Source organism: Coenobita brevimanus, chromosome 67 (assembly GCF_032717465.1).
Source record: "Coenobita brevimanus isolate Jiangsu-jjx chromosome 67, ASM3271746v2, whole genome shotgun sequence".
In the NCBI taxonomy this organism is placed as follows: Eukaryota; Metazoa; Arthropoda; class Malacostraca; order Decapoda; family Coenobitidae; genus Coenobita; species Coenobita brevimanus.
Window position 1 is genome coordinate 32086116 of NC_137020.1, and position 24328 is coordinate 32110443.

Genomic DNA, 24328 nt, shown 5'->3' on the forward strand with positions numbered 1-24328 from the left:
CACTGTCCAATTTCACATCAAGGGATGCAAATCTCACAGAACAAACTGGGGAATGCACTTATAAAGCCTGAATTTTTTCTATACTGTCTGCTTATCCATATCAATTTTACCTTGCCACAACTTTTACGAATATTGACTGCTGGGCACAATTTCTATTTTCACATTAAGGAACCGTATCTCACAGAATAATTTGAGGAATGCACTTGCGAATCCTGAATTTCTTACGTCAGACTGTCTAACAGTGATTAATCTTTCTGTAGGCTTCACTGATACTGACCACCAGGCCTCACTTTCCATTTTCATACTTGGGAAACCCATCTCACAGAACAAACTGAGGAATGCACTTGCAGATCCCAAATTTCTTTTATGAACCAGTTACAATTATCATATCTCTTATGCACAGCCTTCAAGGATGTAGAATTTTGGCCCTTACTTGCCATTTTCAGAGAAGGGATGTATATTTCAGAGACAACCTGAGGAATTCACTTGCAGAACCTGAATTTCTTCTAAGAATAAGTTTCGTATAAGATTATTTGCATAAACATTTGTCTTCATTCATACAGCTACCATACACTTCACAATCACATCATAGTGAATTTGAAAGTGTTAAAAAAAATAATGACAGATAACTCATGGAGAAGCTTTCATCACAAAAACTGGTTAGAACTGTTTATGGTTATAGCCCTCATTCTGCCACAGCTTCATATGTTCTCCAGTAAGATACACAATATGAATCCTTTGTTTCTTAACTTAACAGAGTCCAATCCCTCATTCAGTGCAGAATTAGAAGCATCCACTGCATCTCCTGATTTCACAGTACTGCCATCACTTCTGGCATGGGTCCAATTGATTCATCTAATAGCATTTTTCATTTTGCTCTGTTCTGACACCATTCCTTCACCTTGCTCTGTTATATGCCAGCTCTCTAGTTATAAGTCTAGATCTGAGGGTAGCACACACCACTTTGTCGTGTATTTCTGTCGGTTTACCTCTCAGTCAATGACCTGGTACCTCATTACATCCATTTAACAACTTCAATTCTGTATGTGAGTATTCCTGTAATCCTTCCAATGTAATTACCTGTAATGCATATTTGTAAGCATTTAAAATGAATGATTATTGATCAATTTATTAAGCATTTTATCTACACTTTGCAGGGTCAGTCATGCACACACACACACACACACACACACACACACACACACACACACACACACACACACACACACACACACACAATAAAAAAAAAGTATTGCAAAAGAACTGGTCTGAAACAACTCTCACCACAATACACATGCAACACATTCTTCACTGGTGCTGCCGAATTCTTCTGTATACTGTATAGTTTGCACAATATTAAACTTTTTTAAATATATATAAGACACAAAATACAGTTTTCTTTACCATGTGTACACTAATGCCCCCAAAGTCCCTGATTCACCCTGTGACAGCCTGTGCATCCCCAGTAATGTGATGTGGTTTTGTAAGGGGTGAGGGAGCATTAGTGGATGTTTCTGTTATGGAGGTCGAGGATTCTGTGCCCTGCCACGTACACGTGAGCGATGTTGCGGTCATCTCCCGTGTAGATAAACTTCTGTACTTTATCTTCTATTGCATCCTGTGTAGGGGAATATGTATACTGTATAAAAATTATCTCCTACTCCTACAACAATATTGTTAGTTAGTTATGGCTAAGTACATCAACATCTCTTATCCATCTCCATCTCTCTCTCTCTCTCTACCTCTATCTCAAAATAACTTTCCTTCTTGTCTGCATCATACTGTCTTTTTTTATTCATTCACTGTAACAGCTGCTTACCTTGCTGAAGATGTCAACAGCTGAGCCTTGAGCAGTCACATCAATGAGAAGAGCATCAAACTCTTTGTCAATCTCAAAGTTGCCTATACGATCCTCCATATTCAGAACTGTAAGGATTCAAGATGAATTTAGTATCCCCCACTATCATCACCATAGTAATACTACCCATTGTTCACACAAAACAAGAAAAGTTACTATTAAAAGTACCAAGTTACCTGCACTAGAAATGGTGTAAAATGGGTTTACAGCATCTTTCTATTTCATGATGTCAAGTTCCAAAAGCATTTACCAGGTGTAAGACAATGGAACACAGCACAACAGAGCATTAACATTTGGAAATTCAATTGTGATGATATTAACTATCTAAAAATAGCACATGCTTATATCCATATGAATCAGGGCTAATGTGTTTGTTAGTAGAACACTGTCAATGGAAACTTGCAGCTGCTGATGCCTACAGTAGTATGTACACAATGCCACTAGGACTATGCATTACAACTGTTACTATGAATGAGGACACTGCTGATGGTACCTTTAGCCCCACCAAGTGTTGCCAGCCTAAATGCCTCCTTGTATGTGAGGCGCTGGTAGTCCTGATCACGGTCCAGGGCCAGGACGTTGGACACCTGTAGCGCCTGCCTCATCGCATCAAGCATGGAAGAGCTGTACCCTCCGGAGCAGTCTAATGAGGAACATATAAACTCACTTAATACAAATTTATGTTTGTAGAAGTATTACCAACCATTTAAACCCTTCAATCTTGGTAATGTTCCTTTTCGAATATTCCAGGCGTTACTTGGAAAATTTACCCAACTCATGCAAGTCCTCTCACATTTCAAGGGATCAGGCTTTATCTAACCTCTCCAGTTCAAAAAGTTCATCCTAATCTGAATAAAACCATCAGAAGACAGCAAGGACAATGTGAAAGACAACAACCTCAGCATTGACGAGCTAGATGAGAACATACAAACTCACTTAACACAAATACTGTACATACATGCTGCAAGTGAATCTGAAGGTCGGAGGAGGTAATGTAGGTCAAGAAAAAGGTGAATGAATAAAGTAACTGGGTGTGTGAGAAAGTGAGGTATGGAAATTCATGAGGCTAAGGAACTGACAGGTGATCTAGTTGGTTTGATGAATTAAGTACAAAGTAGAGACCAATGGTCTGATGACCCCCTTTTAACTTGTTAGTCATAATACTGACTCTATTTGGCAGGTCTGTTTGAATGCAGGTATGAAGAAAATAAAAAATGTGCAGATGGTTACGTGTGTTAAGTGATGCCAGGATTCCAAATCCTGTACTTAAATGGCACATGAATGAAGTGTCTGGCCCATTTCTCAAGGCATGCTGTTGACAGTTCACCCTCTTTCATGCCATTTCCTTCCTTGTTTTCTGAACTCATTTCTTACCCTGAAACCTAAAAATTTATGTGGTGGGAAGCCTACACACAGCTGGAATGTTTTACAGCAAATGGCAGAAGTTGTAACTATCTCCACAGTTCTGAAACTTGGTTCCTGGTGTGTAAATTCATGAACTAAAGTGAACAGAAATCAAATAATGTTATGGGTAACTGACCATCAAATGCACAATGCTACCATTCATCACCAAAGACTCACCAGTGCCCAGCCCAACCTTAAGGCCATGGTTGAGAAGGCGTCGCACATCACAGAGGCCAGAGCGTATGGACAGGTTGGAGTTGGGACAGTGGGACACGCCAACACCACGCTCACGTAGTGTGTAGATCTCCTCATCGCCCAGCCAGATACAGTGAGCCATTACAGACTGACAAGAAAGCAATGAAATGAAAACACAGTAACCTTATATTTAACGTTCACTGAAAGTATATTAAACTATGGCAACATATCTACATAAAACTGGAAAAAATAAATAAATAAATGAATGTACCCTCAGACTGGAAATCTTATTCATGAATAACACTAAGTCAGATGATTCTGACTTCTAAAGTGTAACCCTAATTCTCCTAAACTATGCTGCAAGATCATTAATATATTTCAATCATCATCATCCTAACTAGTTTCCAGTGCCTTGACCAGGTATGACATGCTAAATCAAAGCTCTCTGCTCTCCATGGGGATATAACAACAGGAGAGAAGTACCCCTAAGCACAGTACAATTTCTCCCTTCCTCATCCTTCTGTACTGCAAATGTAAAGTCAACAACACTGAACTTTAACTACAGTAAAACCTTGATATAATGGACTGCAATATACCAGAATTCGCTTTTATCAGACTCAAGGATCTGATCAGACTAAATTCTTATACTGTATATCAGAAAAAGTTCAGTAAAGCCAGAAGTGGTCCAGATTGCCTGACCACTTCAGCTATGTTCACCACATTAAGGTAAATAAATGATATGTTTATCAGTGTACAGTACAGTATTATTATATATATTATACCATATGATTATTGTGGTGAATGTATAATACAGTACAATACTGTAATCGTAGTGCAAAACCATTGGTACAATCTGGACTAATGTCTGATATATCGGAAAAAGTCCGCGTTAGCAGGGAGAGTCCAGATGTCACTTTTATTGGAATGGTTTGGGCCCCAATTAGTCCGTTATAGTGAAGTTATACTGTATATTAATTACCTGGAAAACTACAACCACAGCAGCTCTTTACCTTTTCACCAAGCAACCTCATACTGTCATAAACATCAGTATAAGACTTTGCCCATGGGAACAGCTCCTTCACCCAGTTGCACTCTGGCTGTGTCTCACCCAGGTGGCTCTGTATGTGACAACCATACTTGGCTGCTAGCTGACCCAAGGATGCTAGCTGGTCCTCAGGACACGTTGGTGCAAACCGTGGGGTCACAATGGGCTGTACCAGCGGTGACTGTTGAGACAAAAACAGGTGAGCACGAGTGCTGCTGTTGTACCACGTATTACATGTGAATGATGGGTGTTTGTATGAGTGCACAAGAAATGGAAATACATTCAGGTTCAACAAATTTAGATATGTTATTTTCTTTCCTTTAAGCACAAGTAGGAGCTGCAGATTGACATCTTCAAATGGGTGCACTAATATAACCAGACAGCTAAGCTATACAGTTATACAAACATTCCAACTCTCTCCCACTCCCCATATAGAGGACAATGGTCTGCAAAAGGGCAGCTTCGGCATGCAGTCTGCCAGGTTTTCGTTCACTTGAGCCTGGAGTCATAACAACAACAACAAAAATAACTTTTGATTTACTGAATAAACTTATTGTCTCTTTTTTAACTAGCCTATGTGGTTTTGATGGGCTGGATAAAGTCCTAAGCACCTCTTCTCCACCAACCTGTATAGTTTTGACGTATCTGATAAACTCCTCCGTGTCTCGTATGGACTCCTGTACACTCAGTTCTCGGTAATACTCGGGACAGTTGCGCATCATGTTGACTTTCCCAATAAGTGCACGTTGCCCCTTGTCATGCACCACATCTGCGAGGATCTTGGAGCCCTCCAGGTGGATGGTGCCAAAATACGCTGCAGTGGTGGTCCCATTTCTTAATAGCCGCTCCTGTGAAGGACATTAATCATCATCATACCAACCTCTTTTTCCCACCAAAGGATGGGGTGAGGCATGAGCCAGAAAGAAATGACTGAGAAAAACATGACAAGGACAATGTCAGGTGATGAGGCATTGGCCAGAAAGAAATGACTGAGAAACACATGACAAGGAGAAAGTCAGGTGATGAATGATACTGTATTCTGACAGACCTTATTTAAAGTGGCTTCTTTCTACCCATCTCTTCCTCCCTGTCTGTTTCTCTCTGTCTCTCCCTCCCTTCCTGTCTGTTTTTCTCTGTCTCTCCCTCCCTCTCTATTTCATTATTAAGTTTCTGGTACAGTAATACCTATTTTAAATTAAAGTTGCTAAAGATTTATTATGAAATTCCTTTAATGAAAATACAGTATTAAATGTATGTTTGTGCTTTTCACCACTCACTCATGAACCAAAAGCACATCCAAGGCTAAGAGAGGATTAAGGGCTGCCAGTACTTACCACAACCTTACTGTAAACCTCCCTAGCAAAGAGTGTGTCTGAGAAGTTTGCCTCAGTGGGGAAGGTATAAGTCTGTAACCACTCAAGCAATGGCAGGTCCATGGCCACACCATTGTTAGGGAACTGTGATGCGTGGATGTGAGTGTCAATCATCCCGGGCATCATAAACTGCCTGTGGAATCATCAGAAAGTGTGAGAAGTCTTGACCTGCAAATAATAACATGAGAAAGAACAGTATCATCATCATTCTAACTCTATTTGTTTACATGTTGACATTTAGAGCACTGATCATGCCACCCAGCATTATCAATACAGCATTTACGGGCATGTATGTCCTAAATGACATTCTATTAAAACAGAATGAGAGAATTCAGAAACTTGAAATGAAAAACAAGGATAAAAAAATAAACCTTTGGCTGTAAACAAAATGGAAGAGTAATATTTTATAAACAATATAGGTTCTGAAATGGTTCAATGTGCCTCAAGATTCATATCTGCATGCTTATAAGATGAAAACAAGGAACTGGCAGTGAACAAGGATATATATACAGAGAAAAACTACAGGCAAAGTACTTTTATTACTAAGTGTATAAGTGAGGCATTCTCATATTACTGCTGTGAACACATAAAACAGAGGCATTGTTTAAAGTGCACTAGCCTAGCAGAATATATTTTATAGCCTAGCAGAATATATTCTAACAACTGACTGAACATGAAAAAAAATCTATCTATTAATATCTATCACAGAAATAAAACCCTCACTACTATTCTTATGAAGAAACACATTATAAAACCAAAAAGACTTACCCTGGAGTCATATAGTGGATATTGGAATCAGTGAAGCCATACTCTGCCTTGAGGTGGTCCAGCTCCTCTATACTCTCCATGAACTCTATCTGTTCACATGGGTGAAAACGTACTTAAGTTATCCACAGCATATTCTGAGAAGTGATACAAAGACTGTTATGAATCTAACATACATATAGTATGTGATAAGAAGTTAGCGAGGAATTCACATTACATACTGATAAATCATACTCTGGCTGAAGAATCTGCAATGTCTATGGATAAATGAAACACTAGCATGAATTGTACACAGTAAGGAGATTGACAACTCGGAAAACTGAATACTGTACACTTGTATGAGATACAGTACATGACTGTTCCTTAATAAAGCAGATAACCTTATGCTAAACTACATACCTGTACATGAACCTCAAGTGTCCATGATCGAATGACAGATTTAGATAACTAATTGTGTGAAGCCTTACTATAAGTGACTGTTACTTAATATATCAGATTACCATATGAAATAGCAATAAATGAGCCTGCAATACCCATGCTCTATAGTCTTTTCTACCTCTACACCCCATCCCACATGCCTCACCTTAGTATTTAAGACGCCCATAACCATGCCAGGCAGGATCACCATAGGATTCTCTTCAGTGGAATGTACAAAGGCACCTACAAACACTTCCATGTCTGACCGTGCCCTCTGTAACCAAAATCAAAATGAATTAACAGAGGTGTGACAGTGTATCTAAGTAAGTTATGTCTAGACCTTAAGTATTATGGTATATTTTACAACTTGAACTGAAGGAGCTTTGTGATTAAAGAGAAGAGAAGAAAGAGCTTGTATGTGTGACAGAGTGATATTATTTTCATAACGTAAAGGTAAATGCAACCATTACGAGAAAGAACAGTGAAGTGACTGTAAAATGCTATGTATTCTGCATAAGGAGGACAATGTAATGTGCCAGTCACATCATCTTTATGTAAATCAACTTAATTCTACTACAGAGGATTGCCTGGAATATCACAGACAACAAAAATGATTACCACTGGCGCTTTCATTACATACCAGCTTTGACTGAGTGAGAAAGGAAGTGGGTGTGTGTCTGCTCCATCCTTTTCTCCTGCTACTATAATACTAAATGTGACAAGAATAAAAATGGGAAACATCATTACATACCAGTTTTGACTGACAGTTCTCCATGATCCTGTATATGGTGCTCTTGCTGATATTTGGCACCTCTGGGTTGAGTGAGAGGAAGCGGTTGCGTGTCTCCTCAATTGTGATGTCTTCCTTCTGTGAAAGGATGTCCATGATCATCTGCTCATGTTCATCAGACAGCTTCTTTTTGCGTCCAGTGGATGTCTTGCGCTGGATGCGGTGCTCCTTTTTGAAGACTTGTACAACAGATGACACAGTAGATTTGGCCAGGTGCATGAAATCAGCCACCTCACGTATGGTGCGGTTCTCATTGAAGAAAAGGCTGTGGAGAGTGGGAGAGAAGGTATTACAAGAGTAACACAGCAAAAAAGAACTGCAAATCATCATTTATGGAAGAAAATGTTAGGAAGAGACCATCTTTTGCGCAGAAAACATTACTGCGGTACAGTAGTGCGCTGCTGAGACAGCAGGCAATGAAACAATAAACAAAAGATTCTAAGTCAAAAGGGATGCGGAATTATCAACCCTTGCCAAGTTCCAGACCTCATATGAGGTACAGTGAAGATTACCATAACTGTGGAGGGATTCACCAACATATTTATGATCAATTTCATGTTAAAACCAAGATCTGTTTTTGCAGGAAAAACTAGAGGCATGGGAAGATTATGTACCTTCCCTTTTTTGTCCTTCCTGTAAAAACAAATTACTGTATAGTTACCCTTGGGAAGTGATTTAAGTCTGTTTGTGAATCTGATTCTTACTCTCTCAGCCTCACCTAATGATCATCTCACGCTCAGCAATGGATAGTGATCGTCTCTGTCTGCTGATGTCCTTCTCTGAAGTGCCAGTCTCTATGGGCCCTGTCTCCTCCATAATGCTCACACTTGGCTCCAGAAGGCTGGGGTTGCTGTGTTCACCCACACCAACTTTCTTTATCATGTGGGTACAATAAGTTTATTAACGTTTGTTAGGTGCAGTGTATAAAGTTCCTTTTCTGAATATGTTTGCCGTTCCTGCCTTGGGAAGGAAATGTCCGACAGTCAAAAACATTTCTCAAAGTTTCCAAGGACAGTGTAACTACCTGGTACTATAATCAGCATTCATTAAGCTCTGAGTTCATGCTGATGAAACCCTGAATACATACTAGTGAAGACATCAAAATCTATACTCATATAAACATTTGAAATGCTTACAATAATCAAATGGTTCACCTGAAAACAATGCTTCAACAAATCACTGTCAGGAACAGCAATATTAACATGATATTCTGCTCTGAGCACTTACTTTTGGCTTTATCTTCTTTTTGTATCCCCATAAGCGTTCAATGGGTTCAAGGTAGCGCTCAGGTGGTGGGTCCATTCCTATCAACCCTTTCTGAAAAATATAATGGTATACTCTGCAAAAACTTCAACCAATACATTAAGAAAATCTGTCATACACATCAGCAATGGGACAGTGACATGACTGACTGCTTAATTAACAATGCTGGTGGTCACTGCTCATAATCATCAAAACTGAATCAACATCAGGCAGAATCATTAAACAATGTGTTTCTTCCTATTATTCTTTGCATCATTTCTATATATTTGTTTTGTCTTTTCTTTCTCTCTCAGTATATATACTGCATTCTTCTGCCTAAGTCAGAAAAAGAAGCAAGGAAACTTCCTAATTCCATGGGAATCCTGCTGTGATCTCAGGCTCATCTGACTATGAACTCGGTGGACTGCATACTAATGTTGCCTTTATCCTACAGTCCACCATCTTCCATGATATATAACTCAAATGCAGTACATGTTTGGCTCACCTTGCCTCTCTCCAGCGTCCTGTATATGGTTGTCTTTGATATGTGACCAAACTCAGGGAACTGCTGGAGAAAGCGTGAACGTATCTCGTCCACGGATATGTTGTCCCGCTCCTGCGACATCTCAAAAAGCTGGAACTCCTGTGCAGTGGTGAGGCGACGCTTGCGGCCTGTCGCGGTCTTTTTGTGTATGCGGTGTTCCTTTTTGAACACTTGTACCACTGACATTACTGTTGATTGTGGTAGACCCATGTAACGTGCCACCTGTGTGAAGAAAAAGTTATAATTTGTGTGTGAGATTGTTGGAAGAGCAGTTACTCTGATCATATATTTATCAAGAGAATTAGGATGTACCATCCTTGGGCATTACCAAAGGCAGAATCCTGATGAATTGTAAAGGACACAGATACTACCGTACACAACTTGTGCTAGAAAGTAAAACAGAACAGGATGCCTGTTTGCAGAGGAATACATTTAACTATTATCCTATCTCTCACTGTGTAGGAGACTCTAAGGCAAGACTGTTTAATATGAATAGGACATGATTCAGAAGATTAAGTTCAAATCCCAGCTATTCACCACCTATATTGCAGGAATGCAAGGCTATGTGCACCACAAGCAACAGATGAAGGAGTTAACACAGTCTCTGCTAGTATAAAATGCACATTAATGACACTAACCTCTCTGGATGTCTTCTTCTCATTAAACACAAGATCAATGATCATCTCTCTATGTGATGGTGTGAGTCTCCTGCGTTGCACCTTCACCTTCTTCTCCACAACACCCTCCTTCACCTCAGGGATGGGAGGTGAATGGAAGAACTTTGCTGGAGCACCACTGGAGCAGGTGGGGGCTGGAGGTGTCTGCTCCACCACGGCCACCACCTCTGCAGGGGTAGGGGCTGTAGGAGGGGCAGTAGCCTGTTGAGGCTCCAGGGGTGATGCCTCCTGAGCTGATGGGGGAGGGGGTGGGGGTGCCTCCACCAGAGTTGAGGCTTCTGGCTGCTGACAAAGAATCTAGTTAGTGTTATCTGGCAACCATAACTTTGCTAACACAATCAAAGTATTATAGTATTATTGGCTCGTGATGTATTATTGTATTATTGGCTACATGTATTGACATAATGGTTAAATGAAGCTAGTACAGGTAGCCGTGAATCATCTTTTGATTATACTTCAATACAATGCACACATTGTTTTCACTGTAAAACAACCTACAGTATTAGGCATTATACAGTACTATCATTAAACTCTCAACATAAATCATATGATACCTTGCTTCATCTTAAAGAATCCCCCTATTATGGTTGGTGATGGTATAGCTGCTGTTTTCTATAAACTGGAAGCTAAACTATGTACCCAAACCAGCTACTGGTAATTACTCCCGGCAACTGTTGGAAACTAGAAAATAGTACAGTAATGAATGCACTGGTATCACATCCTCTCACCCCAGGCTGCTGGTCCTGTGGCTGTGGTGGTGGTGGTGCCTCAGGTAGCCCATTTGTGAAGTCATCATGAGGAACTGCATTGGCCATTGTAGTAATATCCTGTGACATGGATGGAGGCACTGTGCTGGCCACCCCAGCAGGCCCCAGTGTGCCCAGGTCACTGGTGGGCACTGGGTTGGCCACAGGGTTGCCCACCACAGGGGCTGAGGGGGACCCCGGTCCAGCTATCCAGAAGGGAGTGAAGGATTGCGAGGTGGGAGGCTCACCACTGGACGACATCTTGTCCCTGTAATACACCACAGTCAGTAACCTAATTCACACACATACACATCATCTTAAACTGTTCTAAGAATGGAACCATAAAATTCAGTTCCTACAAGTACTTGGAGTTTCACCTATAATGGTAAATACAGGTATTGGTATGTTAATCTTCTTATTATACAATATCTTGTCATACTGCAAATCTTAACTCCAATTTTACCACCTTCCTAACTAAACCCCCAGCCATAAAATCTTCCTGACCACCATCCTAACTCCATTCCAAGCCTTGTTGTCCCTAACCTTACCATCTTCCTACCTTCACAAGTTTCCTAACCACAAAAGATTGATAAAGCTAACCCCAGTTCAATTATGTATTTTTTATTTAAGGTCTACTTCTAACTCCTGTATTTCAAAGCAACCTAACAGTATAAAGACCGGGGGAAAAAAAAAAAAAAAAAAAAAAAAAAAGGTCATGCCTGTGAAGGAGATAAGTACACTGGGGTGTGAATAAATGGAGGGCATGGTTGAATGGAAGGGTGGATATTGGCTGGTTTGGCAGGGTCAGAACAGGGTGCATTTGACTGACATGTGGAAGAAAGGAAAGGAGTGGTGGTGCAGCGTGGCGGGAATACATTCTGTGATGTAGGGCATTGTATTTAAGAAGGTGGCATGGCTTTAGGGCTGTGGAAGGGATAAGTTAGGTTGACGGTGGCAAGGTTTTAGGACTGGTCAGGATGTTAGGTTGATTGTGGCAAGGTTTTAGGACTGGACAAGTTGGGTTGATGGTGGCAAGGTTTTAGGACTGGACTTTATGTCATGTAGATGGTTGCATGTTTTTCTGGGCAGTGGATAGGATACGTTAGCTTGATGGCAAGCAGGGGCGCACCCGGTGGGGGGGCCGGGCCCCCCCCCCTTAGCTCTCTGGGTCCTTTAAAAATTTATATATATTTATTTCGATAACAGCAAAACATGAAAAATTGGCAAGGACAAACAAAGAGTAACACATGAGCCAGCAGCTCCCTGACTCTAAACCTGCATATGACCTCCCAGTAATTATCGGATTACCTGACCTCACCTCACTACGGGCCCTCCCCCTTAGAAAATTCCTGGGTGCGCCCCTGATGGCAAGGCTGAGCTGTGGATAGGATAAGTTAGGATACTGATAGGCGGTGTGAGTAGGGCAGCAACAGTACATCCTGCGTGGTGCAAGTTGAAATTAAGTCTATCTCCAAGAACATGGGGGGAAAAAAATCTGCACACGTTACATTTATATACTCTCACTTGTTGAGAAAAAGAGAGAGAGAAAAAAAAAACTATCCTAGCAGCAACCTCAGCTCAAGCAACCCCATATCTGGAAAAAAAAAAAAAAAAAAATCCACGGAACAAAAATATAAACCTTACATTAACATCACTCCATAACTTGAGAGGGGCAAAAAAGAAAGAAGACATTTCCGCCAAAGGTAAAGTGTCAAAAGCGAAGATGAGACGCGGTAAAGCTCAGTTATATTTTCATGTGGAGTGTGTAATTTTTTTATGCTTCGTCCAGAGAGAGAGAGAGAGAGAGGGGGGGGATGGGGGAGGTAGACAGCTGGGGTGTATATTTATCAAGGATCTTAAACAATACTCAGACTAAAAAAAAATATATATCACTATGCTCATCAGAAATCGTAAAGGTTTTGGTATTTGTTTCCCCTTTCTCTGTCACTCTACTCTGGTTATGAAGAGTTAGCTGTACGAGGAAAAAAAATAAAACAACCTTATTTGTAAATTATCTAGGAAAATTTGTAAATAATATAACAGGAGGCCCCACGCCACCCCCAGGCTCTCTCACTGCCATACTTCTCTATCACCCCAACTATAGCATAAAAATTGTATATGGTTATATACACAGAATTCTACATGATGTAGGTTATAATTTATGCCTAGAAGGTGAACTCGGTGCAGGATATTTTTTTCCCGTCGTAGAAATGCAAGTTTAGCGAGAACACGACTTTGAAGGTTAAGGACACGAACGCGAATGTCCCTCTCGACGCGTTGCCAGTTGTCCCAAGGCTGTGTTCGGTGGGAGGTTTGGGCTTGGGCTTGGCTTATGGCCCCATTATTGCTGGCTTAGGAGGCTTCTTTCTTCACGATTTACTGAACTGAATTGAAATATTTATTGCTGTAAAAGGTACAGTATCCTCTTATGAGTTATTTGCGTCTTACATAAACAGCACAGAACATTTACTTGTCAAGTGAAGAAATAAACTGGTAAGACAGAGTTGTTAATGGCCTACATAGCTACAGTGAATATAGGCATACAGGCCTTGCATATGGAAGCACACTAACTATGGTAATGAGTTCCAATAGGTGCATGATTATATAAGCATGTATATAAAAAAATCTAAAATTTTCGTTCATAATCATATTAAAAGTACTTGAAAACCCGCAAAAATAACATTTTGATAACACTGAATACAGTACAGTATCTTATTTCACGCTGAATGTATATTCGGCTCATTAACTCATAAACTACAATAGTATTCCAAGAATGTGATGAAAATTAATTCAAGGCTGGGACTCGATAATTAACAAGCACAAGCTGTTACATCATTAATTTAAAAACATCCTATTTACATAATTAAAGTCAGGAGAGAATATTGAGACGCCGCGTCCGTCTGTATCTCGCGCTGAATATTTGGGGGGTCCTCAAGTCCCTCCCTTCCCCCCTTATTTCCTCCTCCTCTCCCTCCCTACTCACCCTTATTTCCTCTATCTCTCCCTCCCTCCTCTCACACCCTCTCACAATCCCAATAGTGAAGTTGAATATTTCCCGCGTCTACAGTAATTAATAAAACGCGACGAAATGCAGTGACAAGCTCGAGCGGTATGAATGAAAACTTACGAGACGAGTGGAAGAGGCGGGTGGTTTTCAGTTTTCACCAATGCACACACGCACACGTAAAATCCGTTCATTTCGTACAGACTGGGTGCAGATCGAAACAAAGGGAATGAGGTGTGGAGAAATTATCAAAGTAAACCACGTTACACACACGGACGACACACCAACCTATTATATCTGGGCTTATCAGACGATGAACATAATTGTAAGTGCCATCCGAAAGGGGAAAGGTTAAGCGGGGAAGAGAATAAGCAGGGTCCATCTGCCATCTTTTCAAGGCTTCGGACGGCAGCCATATTGGATCGGCCGCCGTCCCGACTGAAGCTCACAGACACTGGGACGATAGGAATTGAGAATGTCAGATGAAGAAAAATTCAAATTATACAAATTCTCTGGTATATCTAACCGAGATTATGCACTCCTGGGGACCCCTGAGAGTTTGACTAAGCGACTTGGGCTTAAATACGACCTGTTAACACATAAGTAATGCAAAATGAGAAGAAATAAGAACAGGCTTGAACCGGGACCCGCGCTGATCACTACGTCCTTTTGCTTTTCACTTATTTTTCACTATAATATGTAACATTCGTATTGATACAGCGGCGAGCGACACACGTGGTGGGGGCGCGGGAAGCTACTCACGGCGGGGGAGTGTTGGAGGAGCTGCTGGAGAGATGTGGAGGAGTTGGAGGAAGAAGAGAGAAGAGAGGAACAGCACAGACACACACACACTTGCCTCCTCTACCTCTACCTACCACACCGTCTCTCTCTCTCTCTCCCTCCACCCCCCATCCCTCCCTTCTCCTCCTGCCTCTCTATCCCTCCTTTTCCTCCTCCTTCCCTCCCTCCTTTCCTTGCCTTACGATGTCATTTTATTTTCTTAAGTGGATCATATATGTTTCTTGACGTAGAAGATATCTCTTAACAATGAACATTTCTTTCATTCATCTTAACCACGTCCACACCTTACCCTAACCACGCCTAGACCTTACCTTAACCACACCCATGCCTTACGTTACCCACGCTTATCCCTTACCTTAACCACGCCCATGCTTTACCTTAACTACGCCCATATCTTACCTTAACTACGCCCATATCTTACCTTAACCACGCCCACACCTTACCTAAACCACGCCCATACCTCCTTCCTTACAATGTGGTAGTGTATGTGGTATGGTGGGGTATGGTTTATATGGTATGATGGTGGTATATGTGGCATGATGTATGAATTATGAAATGTGTGGTGTGATGCAGTATGTGGTAGATGTATGATGTGTAGGTGGTATGGTGCATGTGGTAGGCTATGATGTGTGGTATGATGGCTTATGTGATGTGATCGTTAAGTCTCATATATGAATAAAATCATCAGGTGTTATAGCTGGAATAGAATACCAGATCACCAAAGCGAATAGTTGGTAAATTTTTACAAGTGGACAATACACCCCCCAGGTAGTGCAATATATTTTTCTGGCAGTTTTTGATGCGATTCGCATGTTTCTGACCATTTTTGTCGGAAATGCCCCTCACCGAACACAAGAAAACTAACTAAACCAAACCCAACATACCTAACCTATCTTAGGGGAGTAATAATCAATTTCCGAATGGGGTAATGGGGGTTATTTGTGATACTTAGGGACTATACTATACGATAATGGTGCTAAAATTCCAAAACTAAAGTACTATACCCATTTAATTCTTGCTTGGCCTAAAATTCCCATCTCCCCATCTTCAGTTCTAAGCTGTACCAAGAGATTAACAGGAGAATATATTAGTCAAGAAGTGCTATGAAAAGGATGTAGATTTGTAGCATTGTCTTTTTCTGTCAATGAGATGCACGATATGCTGCAAAAGGACGAAAATCTGCGACAATTTAGGGTAAAAATAATACATACGCTTTTAGGTTCCTTTGATCCCAAATGAATATAATGCTAATCCCAAATGAATATAATGCATCGCTTAGCTCGAATTTAATACTAAGAATTCATCCAACCATGAGAGGATCAAAACTTAACATTCATCAGCATCTCAGTAATACAGAATCAGTTTCCTCTCGCTCTCTCAATGCTCACTGAAATATATAACTCACATGGTCACTGTTTCAGCTATTCTCATACATCAAATGACCGGCAAATATTATAAAAATCTCCTTACACGTTGCCATAAATTAGTAAAAAATAATAATAATAAAGCACGCTGACCTTCAACCACGCTGCCTCTGCTCTACCCATGCATATTTTTCACACTTTTGCCTGTAATAATCAGTTCTTATGTTTACTGTATACCAGACGCTATACAATGGAAATATATCTACAAACATTAATATTAATCACCTGCCCACGTCTCTGCAATAGCTTACTGAACTGCTTCTCACACTTATTTACTCAAGCATATTTCAACTTTTCTACCCTGGTACAGTTTTCATCTCACTGTACATGAAACAAAATTTTCAAACACCATAAGGTAAATCCTATTACCCATTCTCTGTCAAAGCACAAAGAACTGTTCAACTCAAGTTTCCTGTGGTCTGTATAGAGAATTTTCATTATTTTCCTTGGTATAGTTTTTTTTTTTTATCTAACATAAAACACTAAAACACATTATGTAAAGCATAAAATCCCTTACCCATGTTTGTCAAAGCACACTATACAGTATATAAACTGTTCAACACAACGATTCCGATCTTCAAACACTAACCTCTTCTCTCAAAGCAACTCTTCAACTCACGCTTGCATAGTATATCCTTAAACACAACAAGTATGCAAACACTTTAATACAAACCTCTTATTCATGCCTCGTCAAAGCACACTGAACCGTTTCATTATTTTCTAGACTAGTACATTTCACAGCAAACGCTACACAAAACAAACGAAATATATCAGCATCACATTATGTAATCTACCCTCACCCATGTCTGTAAAGTACACTGAGCTGTTCAACACTCATGCTTCCTGTATGACCCGAGGCCACGCCCACCCCGCCTCAACACTCCTCTCATTGGTCCATACAGCGCGTCCTGCCTCAGTGTGTAAATATTGATTATTTTAGCCCACAATGTGTCACAGCGCCATACTCAGATGGTTGCCCTGGATAGGAATAAGCTCATGTTATTACTAGGATCATATATAAGGTAGATTTATGGCTGAAAATCTAACAATACACGTAAAATAATAAGGGCCGAATATGATTGAATTTTGCAGATGTATGCGTTCGTGAGTCTTCTGTTCTAGCTTGTAAATATGCGGTTCATATTGTTCATTACCGCTATTGAGAAGTTTCCATAAAAAAATTAATTATCTTGGGCTGAAATAACTGAAAAAGACCGAGACGAAAGAAAACCGAGACCTCTGTAAACCACCCCAGCTGACCCGAGTGGCGAGAGGCTGTCACGTTGTCAGCATTCACACCATCTCATATACGCTAAAATGTTCAAGAGGAAGCTGACGGCGTTGGAATATATGAACCCAGACTCCCTGAACATTAATGGTACGCTTGATTGACGTTTTTAATATATTTGAAGACGGTCCTCTGTACAACGTTGATGGTGTGAATGAACCTCACCCTTTATCGTAATAACCCGGCTCATTGCTTTTCCATATTTAAAATGAATATAATGTATACTTAATTCCGTTTATAAATCCTAACGAACAAAATAAATGATGCAGTCATAGTGTACGTATTACATGGTTTAGGCTGTTATAACGGCTGACTACTTTGGCCTTAACAATGGATTCTGTTGTTGATACAAATGACTACCAGCACTATAAGTTTCATATACCGGGTATTACAATTACATTCCAACATTTCAAACAAGTGGAATATAATATTTAATTTCAGGCCATCAGAACTGTACCTCAGTGCTCCAAAATAACTGCCCATGCACTTGGTTCTGTAAATTGATGGAAACTGGCATGAACTTGGACATTAGAAATTTCTTGGGCAGTCCTCTTCAGTTAATATATAAAACACAAGTGACATCCAGTTGTCCACATATGGGAAGCCTATTAGGGGCTAAGCCCCATTCTGAGGGGGTCACTGTGTGTTAATTCATTTTTGTATTAGTTTCATGGGTTTGCTAACAGTGCTTTATGCTCTTAAGGTGCCTTGCAAACTGTACAGAATTTTTAAGAAATTCAAATTGAAGTTTCAGGTTATTTCAAATGCACAGGCCAGTGGGATTTAGGCCCGCCAGAAGCTGCCCTACTAACTGAACCTCAGAAAATGTAGTTCTTACAAGGACTAAATCAAAATTTACCCAACAGATGAGAAATGTTTCCGAGAGCTGATCGTTTGGCTGGAGGACCAGAAGATCCGACACTACAAAATTGAGGACCGTGGCAGCCTGAAGGCGATAGACAGCAAGGATTGGACATCAGCATATAAACAGTACCTCACTGCCCTCAATTGTCCTGTCAACCCCAATGACCGACCAGCTGTGGTTGACTGGCTCCTTGGCCTGTCCGTACGCTTCGAGTATGCCGATAATGGTAAGACATGCTCATTTTTCTTTTAGTTTGAGGATTTTTAGCTATAAGGTAGATATGTACCTACCATCTACCCAGTGAGGTATGATACCACCATGAGAGTGAACTCTAGCCCTTAACCTGTGGGTGTTGGCTTGAACTGACGGCAAAGAGGCACCAGATTCCTGCTGGGTGTCAGTAGGAACCACCACTATGTTTGTGCCACAGTTTGAAGTGGCCGCTACTTTATCTCGTGACCAAAAGTTAGGAAGAGAGTCCAGCCAGCTGACCCTACCACAACTCAGTTGCCTGTCTGACTGTATGAGGTGTAAGATGATGTTTTCCTAATAATTTCGTCTGATTCTGTTCCTGCCTCACGTGGACTTTTGCCTCATCCACCCCTGCCAAGCCTCTTTACAAGGATACTAGGAAAGGGCTTAGTGATAGTGCCAAAGGGCGTGCCTTGGATGCCACTGTATCTAGTTTATCTAGTAATGGAGAAGATATCACTTTGAGAGCAAAGACATACTTAGGGCTGCAAGCACACGTAGGAACACAGCTTTCCTCTTGCGTTACAAAATAGTCCTCTTCCTCATGGCCTTACTCATCAGTGTGACGACCTATAGACCTGGGGATACTTTCATTCGCAAGAAGAAGAGTTGATGAGTACAGTAATATGATCTTTAATTTGTTTCCCTAACTCTGTAGTTTCCAAGATATTAAGGTTTGAAAACAGGCTATTTTTGAAACAATTCCTGTGCAGGGAGAAAGAGTGCGCTGTGGCACACAGTATAAATAGCCTGGCATTTGAGGGCTAGTTACAAGCATACTAACCTGCCACACAATCATCCCTCTTAGACAGGAAACAGCCATAAGTAAGCAAAGTCCAAGCCAAGATTCTCACACTGTTACAAATCTTATAACTGTACACATCTTAGATTTCATTACTCCCAGTAGTTTCCAGCAAGTGTTGGGAAGTAATTAACCTGTTTTAGCACTACTTGGTTTAACTTCCACTGCATACAACACATCAGTTGCATCATGCATGACCAACCCCAGTGTCAGGATTCCATAAGAGGAAGCATGGTACCATTTTTATGTGTGAATGTGTTTTCTTTATAGCCCTGCAGATCAAGTGGACATTATGAAACACATTTAGTCTCTTGGCTGGCAGCTTTACCATACTGTACTCTATCCTTTCAGCGGAGAAATACAAGAGTGAGACAGCTGAAAATGTACGCAACAGGAAGCAGAGTGCGCCCAAGGTGGTGAACACAAACCCTCTTGATGCTCTGGACTTCCAGAGCCCAGAGTTTAGAGGTAAGTGCCTTCTGATAGATTACTGGTCACAAAGGTACCATAATGGTAAACTTGTGTGGTCAGCCATCTGGGCACATAGTTACCGGATAAGTTTGTATTCTAAGTTGCTTTGGAGATTTCATAGTACTTCATCCTTAGCAGTTCATTCTGTACACTACGCCTTAGTAAGGTGTTGGTGAGGGCCACCTTCCAGTGGTAACACCTATATATCGAGGTGGCTCTGCTGCCTCATTACCCTGTTATACAAACACCTCTCACCTCCTTCCCTGTCCTCTGCAAGAAAATTGCTTACCTGCAGAAGGGTAACTTCAGCCTGCAGTCTGCAAGGTTCACATTCAGATGAACTCCTACAACAACAACAAAAGCACCTCAGTACAGGTATCCTCTTGTTTGTTATAACTGCAAACTAAATTGGTGTTAAAATGATGTTAGAATGTTAAGGTATAATACTGGGGGGGGGGGGACAGGACAAGGAAGAGGTGCTATACATATAGTCTCATACACCACCTTGATTACACTCCTAAAATTTTTATGTCATACAGATGGTGTGAACCGATTAGCGCAGCAGTTGAATATCGCATGCCACCCGGACCACCTGGTAACGCTAAAGGCCATCAGTAAGCTCATTCGCACCCGCCTGTCAGCAGAGGCACTTCAGAACCCTGGTGAAGTTGTCCATCAGGTGAGTGACCAACCACCAAGTTTGGGGTCAGATTACAGTCTAAACCCTTGGCTGTAATATTTAGATTTTGTTAGATAATGATTAGATGGATGTATAGTGCCATCTTGAATGACAGCCCTGGGGGGTGGCTTAGGATTGCAAATGAAGAGTTGAGAGGAAGGATCGAACTTAAGTAGAGTATTAGTGTTTTGATCAGTAGGGGTAAATTGAAATGGTTTGGGAATAATGAGGGGATGGAGGATGACAACTGGGTGAGGATAATGAGAGGTGTGAACATGGAAGGTAGGGTTGCAAGAGGCAGACCAAAAAAGACCTGAGGCAAGGTCATAGTGTATAAGTAACTGAACAGAGAGAAAGGTAGGGGTCAATCATCGTGGAGAACCAACATTGGGTGATTAAGGCCAGTGCATGCCAGTTTTTTTTTTTAAGAAATGAAATGGTACACTAGTCTATTCCCTTTATGAATATTTAAGACAAAATAAATGGTGCAAATAATTGTGTATGACCAGCCTGGAAGAGAATCTAACTTTTGGCTCAGAAATTCAGTCTTAGGTATTTCACAGGAAATACAGTTGGTCTTGCCTGTGAGGTGGGTCTGGATTCCAAGGTTTGAATGGTTGAGTGTGGCTCGTTTCACTGGGTGTGGAATGCTGTTGCTAGTTCTCCCTTTCTCATGCACTCTCTTTTCCTTTCATTCTGAACCTTTCATCTTATCCTTGAATGGAAAAAAGAGGTCAGGGTGATGATGATGATGATGATGATGATGACCTCTCCTTTTATGCATCCACAGGGCAAGGCATACCCAATCTTTGAAGCTGACCTTGGTTTTGAGACGGGCGACTATGTACTAAACAACGCTGGTAAGGCCCTGCGGCTCATGTACATCCACGACTTGCGAGAACTCCAGACGAAGATCAATGAATGCATAGTGGCAGTACAGACCATCACTGCCAACCCGAAGACAGACACCAGGCTTGGGAAAGTCGGACGTTAGCCCACAGATACCTTGGAAACAGACCTTGTTATAAGACATGGTGGTCCCGAAAATTTCACTCCTTATACTTCTCTTATTGGCTGGATGAAACTGGCATATTATCTCTATTTTACTGTACTGTATACAACACACCCTCATTTTATGACTGGGATGCATTTCTAAATACCTAACACACAATTATTAACTTTGTAGTGACCATAAAAACAAAAAAAAATGCTCAAATAACATTTTGGGCACCATAGTGATCATAGAAGCAAAAAAAGATCATAAAAATGAGAAATGGTGCTAAAATGTTGTAGTCATTAAACAATGGTCTATACTGTCATGGTCATGTTCCAAAATATTACAGTACTCACATTTTTTTCACTGCAGCATTGGCAAAACAGGTAGCATTCTTCATTATAGCGTATGGCTGGGTTTCAGAATACAACATACTGGTATACAGTATTTTTTCAATACATTTGGTACTGTTAATTTGGGAAACAATAGCAAATAAGCATTTACAGTCATGGTAACAGTTTTCAACATAAATCAGGGTCCTCCAACAAAATTATATATATATATATATTTATGCACTTGGCATTGTAAATTGGGGTAAACTGGTGAATCAGCCATAGTTAACAGTCTTCATTATAAATTAGGATTGCATTCCAAAATATATATACTGTATATTTTTTCAATATGCTTGGTACTGTACTTTTGGTGGGAATCTGGCACATAACATTAAAGGTAGCAGTTGAACTATAATGTGCCATACACTTTTAGTACCGGTATGTCATCAGATCAGTGGTGTTAAAAAAAAAAAAAAAAAAAAAAAAAAAAAAGGTGACACAAGGACCTCAGTACATAACTGCAAACATAAACTCAAGTGTATATTTCAATTCTCAAGCTGTATTTCCTCTCACCACAACTGCTTACATCATATTTCAGTTTAAATTAGCCTGAAGAGAGCAGTTTGGCCTTGTTTTCCATGCTGATGCATCATCTCCTCCCACAACTTCCCAGATCATGTTTTCAGACTGATCTAGCCTGGAGAGAACAGTTTGGGTTTACTTTCTGTTCTAAAGCAGTATCACCCACCTGCACAACTTCGCAGATCATGTTTAAGTTAGCTGGAACACAGCACTTTTGGCTTGCTTTCCAAGTCGGAAGTTATTTTTTTTCCTCGCATATTCTTAGATGATGCTTCAGATTAAATTAGCCTGGAGAATGAGCAGTCTGAGCTTACTGTCAAGCTCTACCGTTATCTCCTCCCAGAACTTTCGAGATCATGTTTCAAACTAGTGGCCTGGAGAGAGAACTTGTTGGGCAAATTATAATGTATGTATCACTCAAGATTAAGACGAGAATCCCAAGATGACGCTTTGAAGTGACAGCATTCCTTAATATTAACTGACAGCGCGGCTACTATATATCGTTTAATTCCAACAGGTACAGAACAAATACCGTACACTGGGTCAAACCTTCATTGGCATAGGAGGCTTTGTAGCACATCTTCCTCTGCAGTTTATTTTGCCTATTACACTTGAACAGTCTCCTGTTTGTTATTTTTCCATATTTTTAACATTCACTTGTTTGCTATTTATATTTTAATATTGACATACTTTGCATCACTAATAAACAAAAGGATATTGAGGTGTAATGTGCAGAATGTCACTGAGAAAGCTGTTACAATCTCCAAAGCCACTTAGAGTGCGACCTGCCACTGCATGAAGTGTGTTGTTGATGTTGACATGTTAAGCCTTGTTACCCCTTTAGACTGAGGACACCTTTTTCTTTTAATTCATGCTTCCATCTGTATAATTTTATTTTGCTTGAAGGAGACATTTCACAGTGGAGTTTAATGGAGATCGTTTCTATCTCCTAAGTGTAATAGGTTTTCCACAAGTTAAATAAAATAGTGTTGAGGCAGCAAGAATAATAATATACAGGGTGGTTTGTAAATAGCATTTCACTAAAAACTCACCTGGCAGTGTCTTGTGTGTTGCGGAGACATGTCAGCTAGTGTTGGCTTAAGTGTGGCAGTGGTTTTAGGAAACAAATAAACAATGCAGGATAGACACTGATAACGGTGACTGAGCCATCCCCGCAGTACACAAGAAATCATTCAGCTGAGTGAAAGAGTAAAATTATATGCTGTATGGACTACCCTGTATAAAAAGTCTAGGTTTTAAAGGGATTAAAGAGTGTATCTAAATTATACTGTAACTATATATATATATATATGGTATATATATATATCTTCTGGAACATTCTAATATGTTATCTTTTGTATAATTGAATAACTGAAGTGTGATTTTCAGTGTGCATGAGAGATAATTTGTTTATATAGCAAAAGAAAAATAATTACTCTGTCAGAGAAATGTGGCACTAAAAAAATATAATATGGATAAATAATAAAAAGCTCAAAGATATATGTATGGTTGTCAAAATGTACCATATTTACAAGGAACAGTTTGGAAATAGAGAAATGCAATACAAACAGACTTTTATTAACAAAATATATACTGGTATACCTGTATTAAGTTACAGATATGTGTGTGAACCTCTTAGCCCTCTCATGGTCAGCACAACTCTAGTGTTATATTCCAGCTACCTCCAGGTTGTTTTATTTGTGTGTTATGGAAGCCTGAGTGTTATAACAATTCAATGAGATGTATTCCTTTTATTATAATAGGCTTAGCAACAGTAA

General features: G+C 40.3%; 2 protein-coding genes across 2 annotated transcripts; one reads left to right on the forward strand and one right to left on the reverse strand.

Annotated features, from left to right (window-relative positions):
• Positions 1-1501: 1501 nt before the first annotated feature.
• On the reverse strand, positions 1502-11317 carry LOC145405472 (uncharacterized). Its single transcript, XM_080276822.1, has 15 exons — positions 11039-11317; positions 10272-10595; positions 9595-9855; positions 9075-9164; positions 8566-8720; positions 7809-8112; positions 7224-7331; positions 6644-6732; positions 5837-6008; positions 5129-5350; positions 4468-4683; positions 3440-3605; positions 2352-2501; positions 1820-1926; positions 1502-1618 (listed from the first exon to the last, which is right to left on the reverse strand). The coding sequence occupies exons 1-15, from the start codon at positions 11315-11317 to the stop codon at positions 1502-1504; spliced, it is 2760 nt and encodes a 919-aa protein (XP_080132948.1).
• Positions 11318-17543: 6226 nt separating this feature from the next.
• On the forward strand, positions 17544-24107 carry LOC145405516 (tRNA-splicing ligase complex subunit RTRAF). Its single transcript, XM_080276860.1, has 5 exons — positions 17544-17663; positions 18440-18664; positions 19844-19960; positions 20503-20642; positions 21433-24107. The coding sequence occupies exons 1-5, from the start codon at positions 17603-17605 to the stop codon at positions 21634-21636; spliced, it is 747 nt and encodes a 248-aa protein (XP_080132986.1). The 5' UTR covers positions 17544-17602; the 3' UTR covers positions 21637-24107.
• Positions 24108-24328: the final 221 nt, after the last annotated feature.